This window comes from Pocillopora verrucosa, chromosome 10 (genome assembly GCF_036669915.1).
Source record: "Pocillopora verrucosa isolate sample1 chromosome 10, ASM3666991v2, whole genome shotgun sequence".
NCBI classification, from domain to species: Eukaryota; Metazoa; Cnidaria; class Anthozoa; order Scleractinia; family Pocilloporidae; genus Pocillopora; species Pocillopora verrucosa.
In genome coordinates, this window is record NC_089321.1 from 14,126,050 (window position 1) to 14,146,738 (window position 20,689).

The 20,689-nt window shown below is 36.8% G+C and overlaps 2 protein-coding genes across 5 annotated transcripts; both read left to right on the forward strand.

Moving 5' to 3' along the window:
• The first annotated feature begins 1,417 nt into the window (after positions 1 to 1,417).
• Positions 1,418 to 12,417, forward strand: LOC131770236 (V-type proton ATPase 116 kDa subunit a 1). Of its 4 annotated transcripts, none has more exons than XM_066173132.1 (21): positions 1,418 to 1,666; positions 1,809 to 1,913; positions 2,274 to 2,370; positions 2,952 to 3,313; positions 3,677 to 3,784; positions 3,924 to 4,133; positions 4,406 to 4,499; positions 4,885 to 5,170; positions 5,301 to 5,440; positions 6,153 to 6,304; positions 6,460 to 6,556; positions 6,798 to 6,916; positions 7,247 to 7,292; positions 7,942 to 8,025; positions 8,650 to 8,736; positions 9,370 to 9,477; positions 10,075 to 10,206; positions 10,451 to 10,568; positions 10,851 to 10,952; positions 11,177 to 11,246; positions 11,960 to 12,417. In XM_066173132.1, the coding sequence occupies exons 7-21, from the start codon at positions 4,458 to 4,460 to the stop codon at positions 12,051 to 12,053; spliced, it is 1,677 nt and encodes a 558-aa protein (XP_066029229.1). In that variant the 5' UTR covers positions 1,418 to 1,666; positions 1,809 to 1,913; positions 2,274 to 2,370; positions 2,952 to 3,313; positions 3,677 to 3,784; positions 3,924 to 4,133; positions 4,406 to 4,457; the 3' UTR covers positions 12,054 to 12,417. The 4 variants fall into 4 exon arrangements, with proteins under 4 accessions (XP_066029229.1, XP_066029231.1, XP_066029230.1 ...); XM_066173135.1 differs by having other exon boundaries at positions 1,429 to 1,551; XM_066173134.1 differs by having other exon boundaries at positions 2,952 to 3,784.
• A 2,385-nt stretch (positions 12,418 to 14,802) lies between these two features.
• On the forward strand, positions 14,803 to 20,293 carry LOC136283673 (zinc finger protein 420-like). Its single transcript, XM_066172872.1, has 2 exons — positions 14,803 to 14,854; positions 18,612 to 20,293. The coding sequence occupies exon 2, from the start codon at positions 18,635 to 18,637 to the stop codon at positions 20,291 to 20,293; it is 1,659 nt and encodes a 552-aa protein (XP_066028969.1). The 5' UTR covers positions 14,803 to 14,854; positions 18,612 to 18,634.
• The last annotated feature ends 396 nt before the right edge of the window (positions 20,294 to 20,689 follow it).

The following is a 20,689-nucleotide window of genomic DNA, read 5'->3' on the forward strand; positions in this document are numbered from 1 at the left end:
TATAAATGGTACATTTACAGCGTGCGCTGGATATGCATATATTGCAATAAAAATACTTGATTTTGTCCAGCGTGCAGCGACTGCAACAATGTAGCTCATGGAATTCTGTCTTGCTACAAGTTACAAGGTGTATTCAGTTAGTTCACCGACAAAATATGGAAACTTCAGCTAAATATATTTCATACCAGCGTGATCAGGAGACCCTTCTCTCCAACCTTGATATGCATATCCAAAATTCACTACTTTGTACGAAAGAATTCTCAAAATGCAGGCGTTAATCGGGCTGAAAAGCATATCAGTGCATAGTTTATACACCAATGAGGTCACGGATTGCCTCAAACCCGCGGGTATATCTCCAGCTTCCATCCACCAACTTCTTAAAAACAACGCAAATCCATGTGTTTGCTCAATTGCGCTCGTCTCAAAGATCATTTGCATGATTCTTAGAATTGACCAAGATCTCCTTTAGACAGTTCAAACTTCGTTCGTTTATCTTCTATGTTGAAGATTTTAGGTTTTCACAGCAACTGAATGGAGATTAGATGCCGAGTTGTTCTAAAACGTTGCGTAAACGCGATCGGTCGTAACGCTTGCGCGCTTGCGTGACTTACAAAGTAGACAAAGGTGATCGGAAGGCGCCTTCTCGATAATTTACGTTCAAATATCAGGTCAAGAACTATGCACAGTGTGGAGAAGATCAAAATGAAAGAATAAAATTTGGCGCTCTGGTCATAACAGACATATGGCGTTGCTTAAAAGGACACAAAAACAAGTTTAAATAGGTTACAGTGTTTATATTTACAAAACAACACGTACACACTCTGAAATAATTCTTGCAGTTTCTCCCGAGATTTAGTATACGGAACTCGATGAACAAACCCTTCTTTCCGCAGATTTGTTTCCATCACTAATGATGTTACGCTCTTATGGACCACAACGGTTTTCAGCGACAAATTCGACATTTCCCTGCGACCATCAAAATCAACTGGACAAACCTAGCTTGATATATTGCGTGACGTGATAGTGCAAATCTTTCTCCTAGCCACATGGCCTGTTTAACGGGTTCTACAAATTGAAACGTAGTAGATAGTGTAACAAATTAGTGTAACGAATTAGTGTAACGAATAAGAATCGGAAGTTATTAAAATGGACTGAATTTCATTTTAATGAGAATTTTAACTTTTAAAAAGGTTTACTTGATTCATGGAAAGCAAAGATTGGAGTGGCTTTGGGTATTTAAGCCCTGATTTCTCTCCTGGAATGCCGGTGTCACAGCGGATTTGGACCCCGGTCCAAATCCGCTAGCGGATATGACAACCAAATCTCCTGCTAAAGAATGTATAGGGTCTACAATGAGAAGTAAGCGTAGTAAATGTGTACAGTCTACATTTAATAGGTAAGCACGCGCCAAAAGGACTGGTAGCAAATCCTTCGAGAAGGAATCCTCTGAAAATGGCGGATTCCCGTCGTGAGAGAAAGTTGAAGGAAATCGCGGAAGAAGCAGAAAGAGCTATTTCCAGTCTTCAAAATAAGTTGAAAGGGGACAAAAAGGTGAGGAAATGCCATGTTACTGGCATCACGTATAATTCCTCCAGTGAGAGAATTGTTAAAGCTCCTAGGAGACCTTCCCGATCAAGCTCCTCAGTGCTGAGTACATCAACTGGAGGTGATTAGATTTTGATGATTTACGAATTCAAAGCCCTGAATTGATGTTATTACCAATGGTTAATTACTTTAAGCATTTTTTGCCTTATAAAGTTACTGTCTTCAGATTTCTAAAGCTCGTTGTTCCCTTATTAATTGTGTAGTGTCTATACAAAACCCGGCAAGTGATAACGTGGACGAAAGCTTATTAGCAGATCATGATGATTCAAATATCTGTGATGCTCCTTCTAAGCACATTGAAGATAATGGTAAGTTCAAGAATTTGTATTTCCACTGATTTCATTTACTTCCCCTTTGAAAGCAGTAATGATTAAATTTAACTTGCAAATTAAGCTTAAATTAAAATCAGAAGTGCATATTTAACTTTTGCACAACCCACTTCCTCAATGTTATTGATTTGTGGAATTCCCCAACCAAAAAGAAGTCATAAAAACACCAGATCATATCAGAGGGTTATAATTTCTTGCTCTGTGGGTTTACAAGGATACCTAATGTCATAAAGAGCTTGCTCAATTAGTATTATTACGTTATATAGCTTTTGACCTTTTCATCTCTCGAATTAAGCTCAGGTGCATACATGTAATTACGAGATCATTTCAATTTTTCAGTTGTTTTCTATAATTGTACTTTGGACACGTCCATAGTGTCAGCCAATCAAGTAACATGTAGTAAACTACGATTCCTCCCATCATGCCCATATTTAAGGTAAATGATAGCAGACCTGCAAGATTCAACAGTGTATTACTTTTTGTTTTCTGAGTTTAATTTTTTGTAGTTGTATTTGCTCTGTGATATCATGATGAAAACAGGCTACAAGCCTAAGTAATAATGACTTAATGAGAAAGTTATAGATAATTTTTGTAAAATTATGTGCTTTACAGTACCAAATATTAAGTGTTGTAAAAATTGACATTTTTACTTATTAGCCAAAGTTTCTTGATTGGCTGTATCATGTGCTGTCATCATACTCTCCAGGAGGATATTTAAGCAGTGAAAATAGCACTGTTGTCGTTATTATCATCTTTATTAGGTCGTTACGAGCTGGTTTTAGGCAATGCATTAACCACTTTCAAAATATAGAGTAAAGTTGCATACATGTCCACCGATAAAACAGTCAATAGGATCAAGATTAGCTATACATGTACTTATTTACATGTTCTTATTAAACTATGTTGTTAGAAAAATGTAAAAAGTATATAATATTTGAGAACAGAACAAGGAAACCAAATGAACCATTTACAAGGATAATAATTGTTTCTCTTTTATGATACAAAATCTTTTATCAGAGGCCTTTAGAATGGCTGAAGATATTGTCAGACAAGATGCCAAACTGAAAAGGATAACCTGGCAAACTAGGCAGACACGCCTAGAGACAAACTGGGAAGGCTTCAGAGAAACTTTGTTTTGGTGATGCTTTGTCCAAAGAAGCTTATACCACCATCAGTAAAGTGCTCTATGTGCAATTCTGACCTTCAGCAGTGTGTTTGATGTATGGATTGTGGACCTTGCTTTTTTGTCTGTTTAAAGTGTGACATGAATATTCACAACAGCCATCCCATGCATGATCAGGAGTTTTGGAATGGAGAATTCTTTCAGTCATTACTACCTACTGAAGCGATAGACTCTCAGGGTAAACTGTTTCCATTAAGTAAGTACAGTGTACCATAATGTATACTTGACTTGATTAAAATGACTGAATTTTTTATGAGAAATATTGAAATCACTGTTAGTAGTTAAGAATTTGTTCATGCTTAGTGTGCATATATTGAGTTATCGATGCATGCGAAAAGTTTGGAGAGCATGAAAAATGTGTAAGAGCAACTCTAACTTTTTTGAGGTAACGTCATCTTATTTAGTTTGAAATGTATTTTCATTGTTTATGAAATTTATCGTACTTGTTCTGGTTCAAAAAGAAAAAAAAAACAAATCAAACTAGTTTAAAATCATTTTGACCTGAGTTTTATTTTAACCTTCAAAATAAATATACAATTCTTGACTTATATTTTTAAAGGCCATTTTGTGCCTTGCAAGGTTGTCCCTTCATGCTGCCCACATTGCAAAAATGATTCCATGAAGATTATTCCATCAGAATCAATGTGTATTATAGTCAGTCTTAAAGGTGAGAAGTTAACATGTTCATGTTAGATGTAAGGGAATTGAAGATGTATAATTTTGTCTCAGCAGTTACCTTTAACTGTGTCTCTATCATTTTTGCTCATGACCTACATTGTTGCACATTTGATCTATCACTTGTCTAGTTTTGTGACTGGTGTTATAGCAAGAGAGCGAGTACCTTCCTTTGAGCGTCTTCTGTGGCGTGCCTGTCATGGAAACGTTTCCTTCAAACAGGCAGAAATAGAGACTCCTCTGGAAGATCCAAGCACTGGAGACCAAGTCAACAAATGTGTCTTTATTATATTCTTTCAAGGAGATCAGCTCAAAAGCAGGGTGAAGAAGATTTGTGAAGGGTAAGAAAGTCTTTTATTATTTGCTTATACTATGTAATCTTCCCTGTCGTATTATAGATGCGTATGCTTACTTTATTGTACTCTCAAACACTTTTGTTGGAGTCCTTATGAGCCTTAATCCTGGGTATATTATGTCATACTGTGGAATTTAGAGCTTCTTTGGTGATTTGCATCCACAAAATGGATTAACTTGGCCATTGGTTTGGTTAAAGTCTTTAAATTTATAATATGAGATAAATGATGAACCAAAAATTTTGGCTTTTTCCTTTTAGATTCCGTGCTACGTTGTATCCTTGCCCAGATACCGCAGCGGAGAGGCGAGAGATGGCCATTGGAGTAATTACAAGAATTGAAGATCTTCAAACAGTGAGTAACAAATACTAGCTGCGTTTGTAATTACTGAAACTCAATCAAGGGACAATTTATTGATGTTAGGGTTAAGTTAACTTTGATTTGAGGTAACTTTCTTATGTTTTTCTTCACATTTTATCAAGGTATTGAATGAAACACGTGACCATCGCCATCGATTGTTGATGACTGTGGAAAAGAATATAAATCAGTGGTTTAAAATTATAATTGCATAGGATTTCAAACCCTAATACCAGTATGCATATTCTCTGTACTGTTCTTCACACATTTCCTAATGCACTGATAAGGAGAATTTGTTTAGCAGTAAAGTAGGTATTATGAGAACCAAAAGTTTTGTAAGATATTTACACTATTATTCTATGGTTTGATTTCACATTGCTAGGTCAAAAAGATCAAGGCTATTTATCACACCATGAACATGTTCAACCTGGATGTTACTCAGAAATGTCTTATTGCTGAGTGTTGGTGTCCAGTTAGGGACTTGGATAGAATTCCGCAAGCACTGCGGCGAGGCACAGAGCGCAGTGGTGCCGCTATACCATCTATTCTGAATCGCATGACCACTCGTCAGGAGCCTCCAACTTTCAACAGGACTAACAAGTTTACTCAGGGGTTTCAAGCCATTGTAGATGCCTATGGAGTAGCAAATTATCAGGAAGTAAATCCAGGTACTTTACTTTAAAAAATTATAACTTAGAGATCAATATTCCTTTTTATTGTGGTGTATATGTGGTCATGTAATTTCCATTTAGAGAGGTAGTTCTAGCATTAAGATGTATTTTAATTTTTTCTTTCCAGCCTTGTTTACAGTCATCACATTTCCATTCTTGTTTGCGGTCATGTTCGGAGACTGTGGTCATGGTTTGATCATGTTTCTGTTTGCCCTGTGGTTGGTTGTGAATGAAAGGAAACTGGCAGGCTATAAAGAAGGAGGAGAGGTAGACTTAATTTCAGTTAAAGAAAACATTTTAGAATTTTCTGGTGTGATGTGTTATTAAACAGATATTGTGGTGTAACAGGTAGGGTACTGGACTTTGGATCAAATGGTCCTTATTGAAGATTTGGCCAGGTCATTGTATTGTGTGTTTGGTCCAGACCTCTTACTCTCACAGTGTTTCTTCCCACCAAGGAGTTTAAATGGATCCCAGAGAATTTTCAGGAAAGCCAGATAAAATGGAGGGGTGGGGGGAGGGTAGGGGGGTAACTTTGGATGAACTAGTATCTCATTCAGGAAGAACAGCAGCATTCATTTTTGGCTTCTGCCAGAGAAACTAGAATAAGGTCTGGCTGCACAGACTGCCCAGCTCCAGGGCTGATATGAGTTTAACTTAACCCTTGAACTCTCATGAGCAACAAGGAAAAAACTTTCTCCTTACGTTGTCAATACAGTGTCAAACAAACAAGTGGTGAGTTCAAAGAAAAATGTCAATATGGAGAGTATTAGAAGATCCAATACCAAATTCTACAAAGGAGCATCTCAGGATGTCAAAGGAGGTTTTCAGCTGTGAAAGTTCTTATCATTTGTTGTGCTTTCAAGCAGTAGAAAGATATCAGCTTGGTGCTTTTAAACATTTCCTGGGAAATGCAGTACCAAGTAAATTGACAGATCTAGAATTTCCTCTCATAAATTGATGTCGTTTCTGTCCTCAGATGTTTGATACAGTTTTCGAGGGACGCTACATCATCATGCTGATGGGATTGTTTGCAGTCTACACTGGTCTTATTTATAACGACTGCTTTTCCAAGTCCTTTAACATCTTTGGCACAGCCTGGGATCTTAGTGTAAATTGGGGTCCAATCAAGTATGTACAGAATGTTTTTATTTACCCTCAGAATACAACTCATGCATGATTGAACTATTATTTGTCCCTTCTTGCAGTTATATATTTTATTTTAGGTTTTTTTTTATTATACCCTGTGATTTCTTTACATGTCTGATTGCTGAATGTTTCTTTAGCAAAAAGGCATTAGACTCTTATGCAGAGAACCAAGATGTTATGGTTGAGCCACAGCAGACATACCGTGGGATACCATACTACTTTGGTATTGACCCAGTAAGTATTCCAGTCATGTGTTGTTCTATGTTACCCTGATTTTTGGAACCTGTATTAAGTGCTCAACTTGTGTTAAGTGGTCATCTTGTCATTCCCCATGGATGATCACCCAATACAGGATTGGCTGTACATTAAAATATACAGGCCACAGCAGGTTGATTGTGTGAACTGCAAATTTAAAATCCATTTATTTATTTGTTTATTTAATTTTTTTATTTGATTTCTTTTATTTAATTTTCAGATCTGGCAATTAGCTACCAACAAACTGACTTTCACCAATTCATTCAAAATGAAGCTGTCCATTGTGTTTGGTGTGACACATATGATGTTTGGTGTTTGTCTGAGTTTCTTCAATCATAGGTAGACATTGATCTTATCGACCTTAACCCTTTAAATCTTAAGGGTGATTAGCATGCAATTTCTCCTTACAATATCACCTCTGAGTCACACATTTAGGTCATGAGAATAAAGGAAATGATCACCAACTGAAGAAGGTCTGGATTGTTAAACAAATTCTGCCTGTCAAATTCTCAGGAAATGTATAGAGAACAGTATGGTGAATATGCATACTGATGTTTGGATGCAAAGGGTTAAGTTGTTAAACACAAAGTACAGTTGTAGAACTCAGGTGTGGTGTAACACTTTACATTTCTTGACTTTTGGCTAACGTTGTCTTATTTGTTTCTGCAGGCACTTCAATAAACCTCTGAATATCTTCACAGAGTTTATACCACAGGTAGTTTGTTCTGTGTGAATAACACATTACTAAGATTCACTCCTTTTTGTTTCCAGAAAAGTAGTTTCTAGCACATTTTCTGTTAATACACGAGACATTATCATTCCACAATGCTTATAAATTACCTTAGCTTACCTTCGGTTTTTTTTGTTTTTTTGACAAATAAAATTACCATTGTTTAAGACATGTAAGTCAACATTTTGTTCCTTTGATAGTGTTACATGTCAAAAACTTAACCCTTAACTCTTATGAGTGATCAAGAAGTAATGTCTCCTAACAATTTCGGTACAATATCAAGCAGAAAAGTGGTGAGAATAGGGAGAATTATCAATAAGAGGATTATTAGTTGATCCAATACTAAATTGACAGAACAAAAATAATAATTGTATGGTACATGGAACTGAAAAATAGGGACCAGGGAGCTTGCATTTTCTGATGTTTTAGGCAATTTGTTTGTTGTAAGTTAAATTTCTAATGAGAATTTCTCATGGTTTCCTTGTGGTACTTTTTATTTTTCTTTTGACCACTACCATTTTTGTTTTGTTTTCGTTTTTTATTTAATGAAACTTGATTTAATTAAATTACCCCTTTTTGTGATACACATAATTTCCTTGTAATTTTTTCCATGATATCCATTTTCTTTTTCCAGGTTCTGTTTTTGTTTTGCATCTTTGGTTACCTGGTCATTCTGATCTTCTACAAGTGGATTGCCATCAGTGTTACTTCGAAGGGTGTAAGTTTTGTAAAACTCTCATAGCCAAATCAGTGAATCTAATTCAGGAGTGTTCAGAGGTGATCTACTGTTTGCCTTAGTTTTTACTTCTGTCTGGAAAGAATTTTTGATAAACACATGCATGTGTTATGATTTCCAGCCTCTGAATGATTTGAATGAAGGGTTAAGAGGTGTTTATGAGGAATGAAGAGCATGTAATTTTGTGGAGAAACTTTCAGTGCAATGTTCTCCTTTTCAGGCAGTAATGAGTAGATTTTAGCACCCAAAGTACTTCTTAATACTGCCTAAAATTGCTTGGATATCTTCAAAATTCAGCATGTGAAAGGATTGCTCTATCTGTTTGAAAATTTTCATACCTCATCAAAGGAAATTAAGTTTAAGTTTGCTGATTGTAAGTGACTGAATATACTTTGAGTTAAATAGTTTTAACGTTGAATTAGCATAAATGTATAGTTAGCCATGCTCTTCTACAGATGCAAATTAGGCTGAAGTAGCATTGTAACTCAGTTTTTAAACAGGACATTGATATCAGTTACATTTGAATCCATTTTAAACAATCTAAATAAGGGATTGATTATGGCTAAAAAATTATTTTTGATCATTTGTTTTTTACATTTCTTGTAGTATCCAAGTTTGCTGTTGGCACTCATCAACATGTTTCTTAAATTTGGAGGACCTATCCACGGTTCTGAGCTTCTCTTCCCAGGACAGGTAGTTTGCAGGATTCCTGTTAAACCATCTATCTCTGTATGAGATGAAGCCAAACAGGGCAAGGGATCATTTTTCTCAACCATGCTTTGTGATCTAGGGACAGTGTGTTTGTAGGGCATGGAATATTGGAGAATTTCTACCTAATTTCCAGAATTTTTTGGCTACTTTTCCTGGCATAAATCTAGGTTGTATGAAGGCTGATTAGCCCTAACTCAAAACTAACTAACAAACTAACTCTTCACACTAATCCTGGGTTATCTTAACCCAGCTTTGAACAACCTGGCCCTGTACTAACTTGTGCTGGATTGGCACCTTCTACAATCAAACATTTTTGGCTGCCTCTGGGATAGTATCTTTATTTCATACAGCTGTTACCATTATGCTTTTGGGCATTAGGTATTTCTGCCTCTTGGTATTTGAGCTTTGCCCATCCCTACAAAGAAGAAAGGAAAATTTTCTGAATTACTTAGTAAGGTGGGTGGAATCCTGACCACATAACTAAAGACCTACCACAAAAATGGGAATATTTCTTAGTTCCTTCAACACTGAAAAAGCAAAGTATCACTAACTGTGTCTAATTTAATTTGTATTTGTTCTGTATTCTTATCTCATTGTTCTTTGTTTTCACTACAGGATGTTATCCAGCCTATACTAGTTATCATAGCTGTATTGTGTGTACCTTGGATGCTCTTGGTCAAGCCTTTTTATCTTCGACATCAGCACAAAGTTGCTGAAGCACAAGTAAGTCTAAAATTTTGTGGGTTGCACGTAATTCCACATACAAGCACAAAAAAAACTGGATCAATTGCCCTTTGTCAGCTTTGTTTTATACTAATGTTTGACATTGGGTGTTGCTTTATTTAAGTTAGTTTAAAGTACCTCATTTATTCCAGTTTATAATGGTAATAGGAGCAAGTGGAGTCCAATTCACTCTGCAATCATATGCATGATAAACAAAATTGGATGATTGCAAAGCAGGAGTCTGATTTGTCAATCACATGCATTTTGTATGGTTCTTACTACTAAATTTTTAGAGGAAAGATGTATAGATGACATTACCTTCAACAAGATTTTGCTCTGTTACCATGAAAAACAAATAGGTTCCATGTTGCTCTGGGTCTTTTCAGTGATAGATCATCAATGACACAATCACCTCTGCTCCGCATGCCAATTTTTTTCTCTTATCATATTTCAATGTGTTCTTTGATCTCTTACTGAACCGAGACATTAATTAGATGCAGTTGCCATCTACAAGTATGGTTCACCAGTGAGTATAAAAATTATAATGGGGTTCTGATGTTAAAGAGCCTTATAGTCTTAACACAAATGTGCTCTTAGGGTTTCCAGAGGCTGAGGTCCAGCAGCCCTGCCTCATCGACAGTACAGATTCAAGGGACAGAAGGGGACTCTGAAATAGTCCATCATGGAGGCCAGGGACAGGGTGAACCTCATGATGATGTTCATGAGGAGGTAAGGCTGTTGTTAGTTTCCTTTGGGGTCTACTCCTACTGGTTTGAAATGCTGAAATGTGTAAAAGGTTGCATGAGCAAGAAGATTTGTCAAGGTTTCCACGTAACCATGTGTCTGATTATACTAATAGTGTGCTGTTGAACTTTGAGCCAACCAATCAAAATAGTACTTGGAATAACTTCTATTTTTAATAATAATAATAATAATTCTTAGTCTGTCTTTTTCATCTTTGTTTTCCATTTAGTTTGATTTTGGGGAAGTATTTGTACATCAGGCTATTCATACCATTGAATACTGCCTGGGTTGTATCTCAAATACAGCCTCTTACTTGCGACTGTGGGCCCTTAGTTTGGCACATGCAGGTAAGTTATTGCATTAGGCTTCCGTTCAAATCTGTCAAGTTTCAAGAAAGATGATAGAGTGGAGACCTGTTTGCTCAAACATAAAATCTTGAACACAGTAGTATTTCTAAAGTACCCAACACCATGTCTTATGCACATAATGTAATTTTCTCTTAATAATTATGATTTGAATAATTTCACTTTTGATGTCCAAAACCTCCCCCTCTTGAGAAGCTAATCCTTAAACCGTACCAACTGCTGATGTTTTAAAATAGTTTCGTTACTGTACCTCTGTCTCTTTAGAGCTGTCTGAAGTGTTATGGAGCATGGTGTTGCATTTGGCTCTGTCATTTAAGGGAGGACTTGGAGTGGTTGCTTCCTTTGCTTTGTTTTCGTTTTGGGCAGGTGAGTGTTCGCAGTGGTTGTTTGAGCAATTTTTTTGTCATGCCCTCTTTTTCTGTCTTATATTTCCATCTTTACATTGCTTTGAGGGGGTTGGGAAGAATGGAACAAAATGTTTTGCTTGATCTCTAATTATGCTGACTTAGTTTAATCTTTACCAGCAGACTACAACCCTGAGTATGTGTTAGTTGAAGTTTCTGATGTTATCTGAATTTTTTTGCCTCCAGTACTCACTGTTGCCATCCTTTTGATTATGGAGGGGTTATCAGCCTTCTTACATGCTCTATGTCTCCACTGGTAAGTTTTTAAATTTCAAGGCAAGCAAAACTTTCATTATGTCTGTTGGCCCAGATCTTGTCAATCAATCCCAAACATTGTTATAAGTTGAATTTGAAAATAAGTGTGGTACCTTAGGCTTACTATGCCCAGTAATCTTGTATAATGGGTATACTGAAGTTGACCCTTAAACCCTTGAGAGTGACTAGCATCTAATTTCTCCTTAAAATGTCAGCCCTGAATCAAACACAAAGGTCATGAGAATAAGGGACATGATCAACGACTAAAGCACTCATGACTGTTAGACAAATTCTCCTCATCAGAACCTTAAGAAATCTATAGAGAACAGTATGGAGAATATGCATTCTGATGTTAGGGTGTAAAGGGTTAAGTGGCTCCATCACAGTGCCCCACTAGCACTGAGATGGGTTCAACCAAAATCCATTTGATAGTTCTCAAATAATTTGCACTTGTTATTTAACAGCCCCAAATTATTAGGTTGTTAAATTTCATTGCTCAGCAACCAACTCAGATTAATACATGTCCACCACAAAACCTACTGTAGTGTATACTTTTGTACTCTAACTTGATTTCCTGTACCAAATAAGTCAGTGTGATGGTTAACAGAAAAATGTGCGCTAATTGTTAGCATGACTTTTTAATGAGTACACCAAAAGCATTCTTGTAAATAATTCAAGTCCCAGTATTGATTTGTTTTTTTTTTGTCTTTGTAGGGTCGAGTTCCAGAGCAAGTTTTATCAAGGAACAGGCTACAAGTTTCAGCCGTTTTCTTTTAAGTTAATAATAAGCGGCCAGCTTGAGGAATGATTTGACTGGATAGCTCTTTGACGTGTTTGTTTAAAGACAAGTTTAATTTTGGCCCAAAAAAATATTGTAGGCATTAATATTGGGAATAATTATCTTCATTAAAATAATCTTTGGATGGTGAAAAAATGACCTGAATTTACATTTCTTTTGTTACTGAAAATGCAAACTTAATGAACCAATTTTTTTTTTATTGGCATCTTTACCTTGATATTGCAGGAGGAAGTACTTGCTACTCACCTTTAGGGATTAACGGTTAAAGGATTGAAAATGATTGCTGAGGGAAATTAATTTAAGTGAGACTGATTGTTGGTTGTTCTACGTATTGTTTTTGATAATCGGAGAAGTGAGGACAAATAAAAATCATATTCTAATTCATGGTTGTAGTAAATATGCTTTCCTTGTTATGTTTGTTTTAAGATTTGGTATGCGTACAATGTCCTTCCCTCACCACGACGAGCTCAAATGGAAGCTGTGAAGGACACTATGTTATCTGTAGATTGGGAGAAAAATTTAATAGAAGGCCCTGAAACTACTTCATAACTTTGCATACTTGTGTGGTATTTTGAGAAGAAAAAATGTCGCTACATGTAACTGTTTAAGTGCCGCTCTCGCTAAGAGCGGTCCTCTCGACTTCCCGTCGAAAGAAAGTTTTCTTTTATTTTTTGCCCATGAAAAGGGTTTAGGACGCATGTTTCAAAAATAATTTAGTTGTTCTCCAATTCTCTTTTTTTGCGTTGCCACAAGTCAAAAATGATATTTGGCCAGACCACCCCTATGGACAGCGATCGAAATTGTAAATTTCAAAGATTTTGTCCAGCGCGCACCGACTGCAACAATGTAGCTCACGGAATTCTATCTTGCTAGAAGTTCCAAGATGTGTTCAGTTAGTTCACAGACGAAATATGGAAACTTCGGCTGAAGTATTTTTCATGCCAACGTGATCAGAGGAGACCCTTCTCTACGACCTTAATTTGCATATCAAAAATTCACTACATCGTACGATAGAATTCTCAAAACGCAGGCGTTAATCGGGCTGAAAAAGCATATCAGTGCGTAGTTTATACACCAATGAGGTCACGGATTGCCTCATACCCGCGGGTATATCTGTAGCTTCCATCCACCAACTTCTTAAAAACAACGCAAATCCATGTGTTTGCTCAATTGCGCTCATGTCAAAGATCATTTGCATGATTCTTAGAATTGACCAAGATCTCCTTTTGACCGTTCCAACTTCGTTCGTTTACCTTCTACGTTGAGGATTTTGAGCTTGCGCGCTTGCGTGACTTACAAGGTAGACAAGGGTGATCTCAAGGCGCCTTCTCGATAATTTATGCTGAAATATCAGGTCATGAACTACGCACAGTGTGGAGAAGATCAAAATTAACAGACATATCGCGTTGCTTAAAAGGACACAAAAACAAGTTAAAATGGGTTTTATAAAATAATTCAAATAGTACGCGCGCTCTGATTGGCCATAAAACCATTTTACATGAGCGTATGTAAACACGGTTTTCGTTCCTCTTTCATTAGTTATTTTATAAAAGAAATATAAAATGGTTTCCGTGTTTACATAGCCTGATGTAAACACGCGGGAGGTTGGGAGAACACTCGATAAGCTGGAAACCACTCCGCTTCGCGTCTTGGTTTCCTACGCTTATCTCGTGCTCTCCCAACCTCCCGCGTGTTTACATCAGGCTATGTAAACACGGAAACCATTTTATATTTCTTCAACAGTGTTTATATTTACAAAACAACACGCTTACACTCTGAAATAGTTTTTGCAGTTTCTCCCGAGATTTAGTATACGGAACCCGATGAACTAGCCTTCCTTTCTGCAAATTTCTTTCCGTCATTAATGATGTTACGCTCTTGTGGACCACAACGGTTTTGAACGACAAACTCGACATTTCCCTGCGACCATCAAAATCAACTGAACAAACCCAGCGTGATATAGCAAATTTTTCTCCTTTGCCATGTGGCCTGTTTCGCGGGTTCTACAAACTGAAACCAAAATTAGTTAGTGTAACGAATTAGAATCGAAAGTTATTAAAATGGACTGAATTACATTTTAATGAGAATTTTAACTTTTAAAAAGGTTTACTAGATTCATGGAAAGCAAAGATTGGAGTGGCTTTGGGTATTTAAGCCCCGATTTCTCTCCTGGAATGCCGGTGTCCCAGCGGATTTGGACCCCCCGCGGATTTATTTTTATATTACATCGAACTCAATCTTATTTTCTAATTTTAACGATTATTAATTGCTGAGGGATCCGAAATAACACCTTAACAATTACGAAGACGTCTAGAGTCTAGCGATCTGCAGACAATGCAGAGCCACTCGCCCTCCGGGACAGTCTTAAATGGTCTTAGATCCCTCGCAGCTCATGTGTAACCTTTCCTCGCACAACTCGCACTGTACCATGTCATCCCAACACTCGGGCATTGAACAATGACAAAATAAATTAGTGTCACAAATTTTTCTCTCATTGAATCGCGATGACGTGGAACGTTCATTCAGTAAAGACTCTCAAACTAATGATTGTGATACTCTCGCGGACATGGCGAGAACAGAGTATTTCGCGGGAATTTTGAAAACTAAGACTGTTCTTAAAATAAAATGATACGGGCAAAGATCGACGTTAAGGTATAATGCGCAAGAAAGGTCCTTGTCCAAATGCTCAATCTCGTTCCCAGTGTCCTTTCTTCCCTGTTCAAATGAGCAACACAGAGGAACCTGTTGGTGAGGCGGCATTGAGGTGACTTTGTAGTCTTGAGGCGAATTTGGAAACATAAACTTGTAAGGTGTGAGTAGAATGTTAAATTTAGCTTATTGCCCACGAGGGCAGTAGTGGCTGGGTATATACCTAAATATTAGACGTTTTGGTGTGAAGAAACACTCAGTAATTTTACGAGTTGTGCCAACAACGCTCGTAAAATTACTCAGCGTTACTACCCACCAAAAGCGTCTAATATTGAATAAGGAATTCATTTTCCAACTGCCTTATTTTGTATTTCGAGGGCCATAGTTTTCAAGTTGAATTTTTTTGACAGCTGAGCTATGAATTAAGTCAGGAGGCTTTACTTTACTTAACCAAGATAAGGCATTAGTCAAGAGTAAACAGGTTTTGTGTGGAGACTAACTATGAGTGCGTGTCTGGGTTTAGGTAGAAAGTACATTTTTCATCGTCTGTTTATCAAAAAGTTGTCACTTAATTTCTCGTTTCGGTGACTGTGATCCTGTGTGAAACTGAGCTTGCAATGGAGCTGGCTTCATTTATTATCTCTTGTTGATTCATATCTACCGGTACTCAGTAAAATTGAATACATTTTTCCAGTCTTCTAAACAAATCGCAGAGGTTTTTCTTTTGTTGTTATGAAATGGTTCGATGGTGTTGCTACCATTAACAATTTCATAGTTATGCTTGCAGTACATGCTGGTAGAGTACCCTGAGGAACCTTGGTTGTATTCAGTGGCCCAGGTTCAAGAGTTTCATTCATCTGGGTTTCTTTTTCAAATGCGATGGAGTTGTCGCTATAAATTAAAAGAACTGAAGTAGTTTGTTTTCATTTTAAATTTACTTTCAACTGTTTAAGTGTTTCCACTGCCATTTAGCATATCTTGAACCAAATGGATATCTCAATGAAACCAATGTTTCAGCAGTGATGCTCACAGGTAAACTGCAATTTACGCAATTGCAGAAAAGGAAGGCCAAAAAAATGTAGGTTTTTACTTCATTCAAACCTGTGCCTCCCAGGTACTACCAAGTGATCTGTGAAGAGCACACACCTATCTTTTTTCGTGAATGCACCATGGAAAGTTTGGATAGACGAATAGTTAGCAAATCCTTCTCCTTTTGAGATGGCTGTCCCTTTGTCACCCAAAAGCATATGAGAGAGTTTCCTTACTAAAGAAATGTACACTTAATAAGTTATTTAGGCAACAGATAGTTTGGAATAAAACAGATGAATGTATTTTGATGAAAATAAGGTTCAAAATAACAGCCGGCTGTCGGCGGCAGCCGCAACTTTTAGGACACTTATCAGCGATTTTTCACCGAAGAACTAGAATTTCATAACAAAATATTACGCTTACTGATCGTCCAACTGAAGTAAAAGTCGCCGTCATGCTATGGTAAAGATTTCATATTAGGCAATTAAGCAGCCAGGAAATGTTTTAAAAGGTTTTCGGAAACGTAAACGAGTATAAAGTTTCGAAATTTGAAGCGTGCTACAGGGAGTATTTTTGTTTACAGTCTTCAGCTTTCTACGTATTTTTTCAAGCGTGAAACATGCAAGTTTGGGTGCACACCCTCACATTATCGTGTTTATGTTTCTGCACTTACATACTACCTTTAATCAAGATTTATTTTCTACCAAATCCTGTTCAATGTCGTTTGCAAAGCCTTCTTACGCGTTCAAATTAAAGTCGGTACTGGACAGTACGGATTTCCCATGGAGAAGCGCGACAGTTTGTCTCGACGAAGTTGTATATTTCACGCTTGAACAAACACAGAAAAATTTAGCCGTTCGCTACATTTTCTTAGAAAAGGAATTGCCGCCACAAAACATGTTGATCAAATAAAGATTCTGATGCTGAAATTATTTTAAGCAATTTAAGGTAATCCTTTCTATACTATTAAGAAATCATGTTGAGTGTTGAAGACGTTGACTGCTCATTTACTAATAACAGCTAGGAAAAAACACGAGCCTTGATAAAAGCCTACAAATTCACGCTAAAAGCTGAAAAATTATTTTGAACCCTGAAAAGTTAGGATTTTTTCCACAAGTGAAAGACCAAAAACCTGAAGATTAGAGACAGGTGCAATTATACAGTTAGGAAACGTTTATACTCATTGAGAGGATTTGATGTAGGAGTGTTGATGAAAGAAAGTAATTTTTCTATTTTTATGGCTATTACCTAAAATAGGAGGCGAAGCCATGTATGTCGTTGAAATGAGTCAGTGAGTGATTAATGGTAACAATAGAATTTGTATCTTGACCCAAATTTGACCCAATGTTTCCTGGTGCTAATGATATTTTATTTCAGAGCACAAAAGAAGACGATAAACATAAATTTATCTCAGTATGGTGCTTGAAAAAACAAAGCTTTTCCTTATAGAAATATCTTAAAAAGTGTCATTGAGGACATAGAGGAATTTTTTTGTCTCAAGAATAAGCCTTTTAATGCTTGAATTAGGGAATTATGCCCGGTAGATTGGAAAATAAAGTTTTTTTTTTAGTCCTTGCGGTGACACTACAACAGATGATAACATCTCTCAAAATAGTTTTACACTGGTGTCTCTGGCACGTAACTGACAACAAGACTTTTCATGGCATAAATATCTAGATAGGTGATCTGTTTGTCATACAAGCTCTAAAGACTAATTTTATTTATTTGAAGAGGGGGCATTTTACCATTTCAATCAACAACTTATAACCAAAAGAGCTGCCAAATTTGAGAAGGGAGCGAGGTGTGAAATAAGATACCTTGAGTTTAATATGTGACCAGTGGAAGGGTGAGATGGTGGAATATCCTACAATGGGGAATGTCTTGTTGTGCTAAACAAAGACAAATTGTGGTGAAATGAGAAAATGAATTTTGATCAATAAGCAAAATCAAAAGGAGCATAGTTTAATCATTATTTGAGCCTAGAGAATAGACTGATAGAGGAACAGTGAGCTTTTTGAGCTAGCAGATATGAATTATCATTACTGTTCCTATTGTTATCATTATTATATTTAATATTGTTAATATTATTGTTACCATTCAATTATCAGTTGAGTGTCAAAGAATCAGTATATTCTTGAATCATCTTTCTCTTATGGAACAGGGTACTTGTAAATATGTGGGATGCAGTTGGCTTTCTGCATCTGAGACAAATCTTCTGCAACACTACCTTCTAGTATCATACAATCTTGAATTCTTTTCCATACTTTATACAAATTGTGCTACACATGTTGTGTTAAACTAAACTTTTTTTTAATTTTTATCATTGTTTTTACCTTTTAACCAGATTCTTTCTATTAAAGTCTATTGGGAATCTCTTTTGTGGTGTCCATTAGAAAATTCTGTTGTCTACTTTTGTTACTTTGGGTTGCTCCACTTGATGGTGACAGGTGGAGTGACTTTTCCAATTAGACAAGTTCATTGAACAAATTGTTCACACAATGACAACAATAGATTAAAGTTTAAAATCACAGGGACAACATGTAGATTGTATGAACTGGTTGTGTGAAGCTATGTAAAGGGACTTGTTGGAAATGCACTTCTCTTTGCATGTCCTTACTCGTGTGAAGGTTTTTCTTTCAGGGCTTTGGCCAACAACTGCACTGTCTGTGAATTCTGTTATTAGTGGCAATTGTCATTCATAAAACTTCCTTTTCTGGAAGAGTATTACTGTTTGAAATATTTTTACCCAACTCACCATCCAATTTCTTTGTTTATTCAAACTTCTATACATTCCTTCTGAAACCCTGTCAATATGCCTAATTGGTTTAGTGAATCTTTTTTTTTGCTTTTTTTTTGCTTTTAACATTTTCTAACACTTTTTCTTTCAAGGACTGTTTCTAATTTATGCTTCCATGGCCAAAAGAAAAACATCCACTACTGGAGCAAAGCCATATCAGTGCAAAAATTGTGACCAGTGTTTTGCGAGAAAAGGAAATCTAAAAAGACATGAGAGATCACACACTAGAGGAAAGCCATACCAGTGCAAAACCTGTGACAAGTGCTTTGATAAAAAAAGAGATCTAGAAGTCCACAAGAGATCCCACACTGGAGAGAAGCCATACCATTGCAAAACTTGTGACAAGTGGTTTATTCAGAAAAGAAATCTACAAGCTCATAATAGGTCTCACACTGAAGAGAAGCCATACCATTGCAAAACTTGTAACAAGCGGTTTACTCAGGAAAGAAGTCTACAGGTTCATAGTAGGTCTCACACTGGAGAGAAGCCATACCATTGCAAAACTTGTGACAAGCGGTTTACAAGGAAACAAGATCTGCAAAGTCATGAAAGATTCCACACTGGAGATAAGCCATACCATTGTAAAACTTGTGACAAGTGGTTTACTCAGAAAAGAAATCTACAAGCTCATAATAGGTCTCACACTGGAGAGAAGCCATACTATTGCAAAACTTGTGACAAGCAGTTTACTAGGAAACAAGATCTGCAAAGACATGAAAGATCCCACAATGGAGAGAAGCCCTTCCAGTGCAAAACTTGCGATAAATGCTTTGCACAGAAAAGCAGTCTTAAACTTCATATTAGGTCTCACACTGGAGAGAAGCCATACCATTGCAAAACTTGTGACAAGTTGTTTGCACAAAAGGGTCATCTAACAGTACATGAAAGATCTCACACTGGAGAGAAGCCCTTCCAGTGCAAAACTTGTGATAAGTGCTTTACACACAAAAGCAATCTTAAACTTCATATTAGGTCTCACACTGGAGAGAAGCCATACCATTGCAAAACTTGTGACAAGTTGTTTGCACAAAAGGGTCATCTAACAGTACATGAAAGATCCCACACTGGAGAGAAGCCATACCAGTGCAAAACTTGTGACAAGTTGTTTGCACAAAAGGGTAATCTAACAGTACATGAAAGATCCCACACTGGAGAGAAGCCATACCATTGCAAAACTTGTGACAAGTGGTTTGCACAAAAGGGTCATCTAACAGTACATGAAAGATCCCACACTGGAGAGAAGCCATACCAGTGCAAAACATGTAATAAGTGGTTTACTTGTAAAGGAGATCTACAAGTACATGAAAGATCTCACGCTGGAGAGAAGCCATACCAGTGCAAAAGCTGTGACAAGCGGTTTACTAGGAAACAATATCTGCAAAGACATGAAAGATCCCACACTGGAGAAAAGCCATACCAATGCAAAACATGTAATCAGCGGTTTACTCGTAAAAGAAATCTACAAGTGCATGTAAGATCCCACACTGGAGAGAAACCATACCAGTGCAAAACTTGTGACAAGCGGTTTACTAGGAAACAAGATCTGCAGAGACATGAAAGATCCCACACTGGAGAAAAGCCATTCCAGTGCAAAGCTTGTGATAAGTGGTTTACTCATAAGGGAACACTACAAAGACATGAAAAATTGCACTCTGGACAGCAGTCATATTCTTCAGATTATGATGAATCATTTACTTGCTGGATTTGCCAGGAGGAACTGAGCAGTGCTTCCCAGCTTGTTAACCATTATGAGGAACACATGAGGTTGCCTTGATTTTATTGTTGATACATGTAAGTCTATCTTATTTAAGATTACCAAAAAAATACATGAAATGAACACAATAGGGAAGCAGATGCAGTATAGATATAATGTTTTGCCAATACACTCTCTTTAGGTTAGATTGAAGCTATATTTTGGTGAAAAAAGCAAAGTTTTCCATTTTCCCCTTCACGAAATTCAGTGGATTGTAACCAAACTTGGTTGTTGGGTCATTCACATATAGCAATTATTGGAAGTACATGTCAATGACAAGAGTAAGCTTGTTACATGTTAGAGGAGATCTATGGTAAAAAAAACAGAGCAGCAGAAACAAAAAAGTATTTCTTTTTGAAGTAGCTTGATGTTAAAGCTCTAATTTGAAGAAAGCGTTTGATTGTTGTGAGTTTTGCT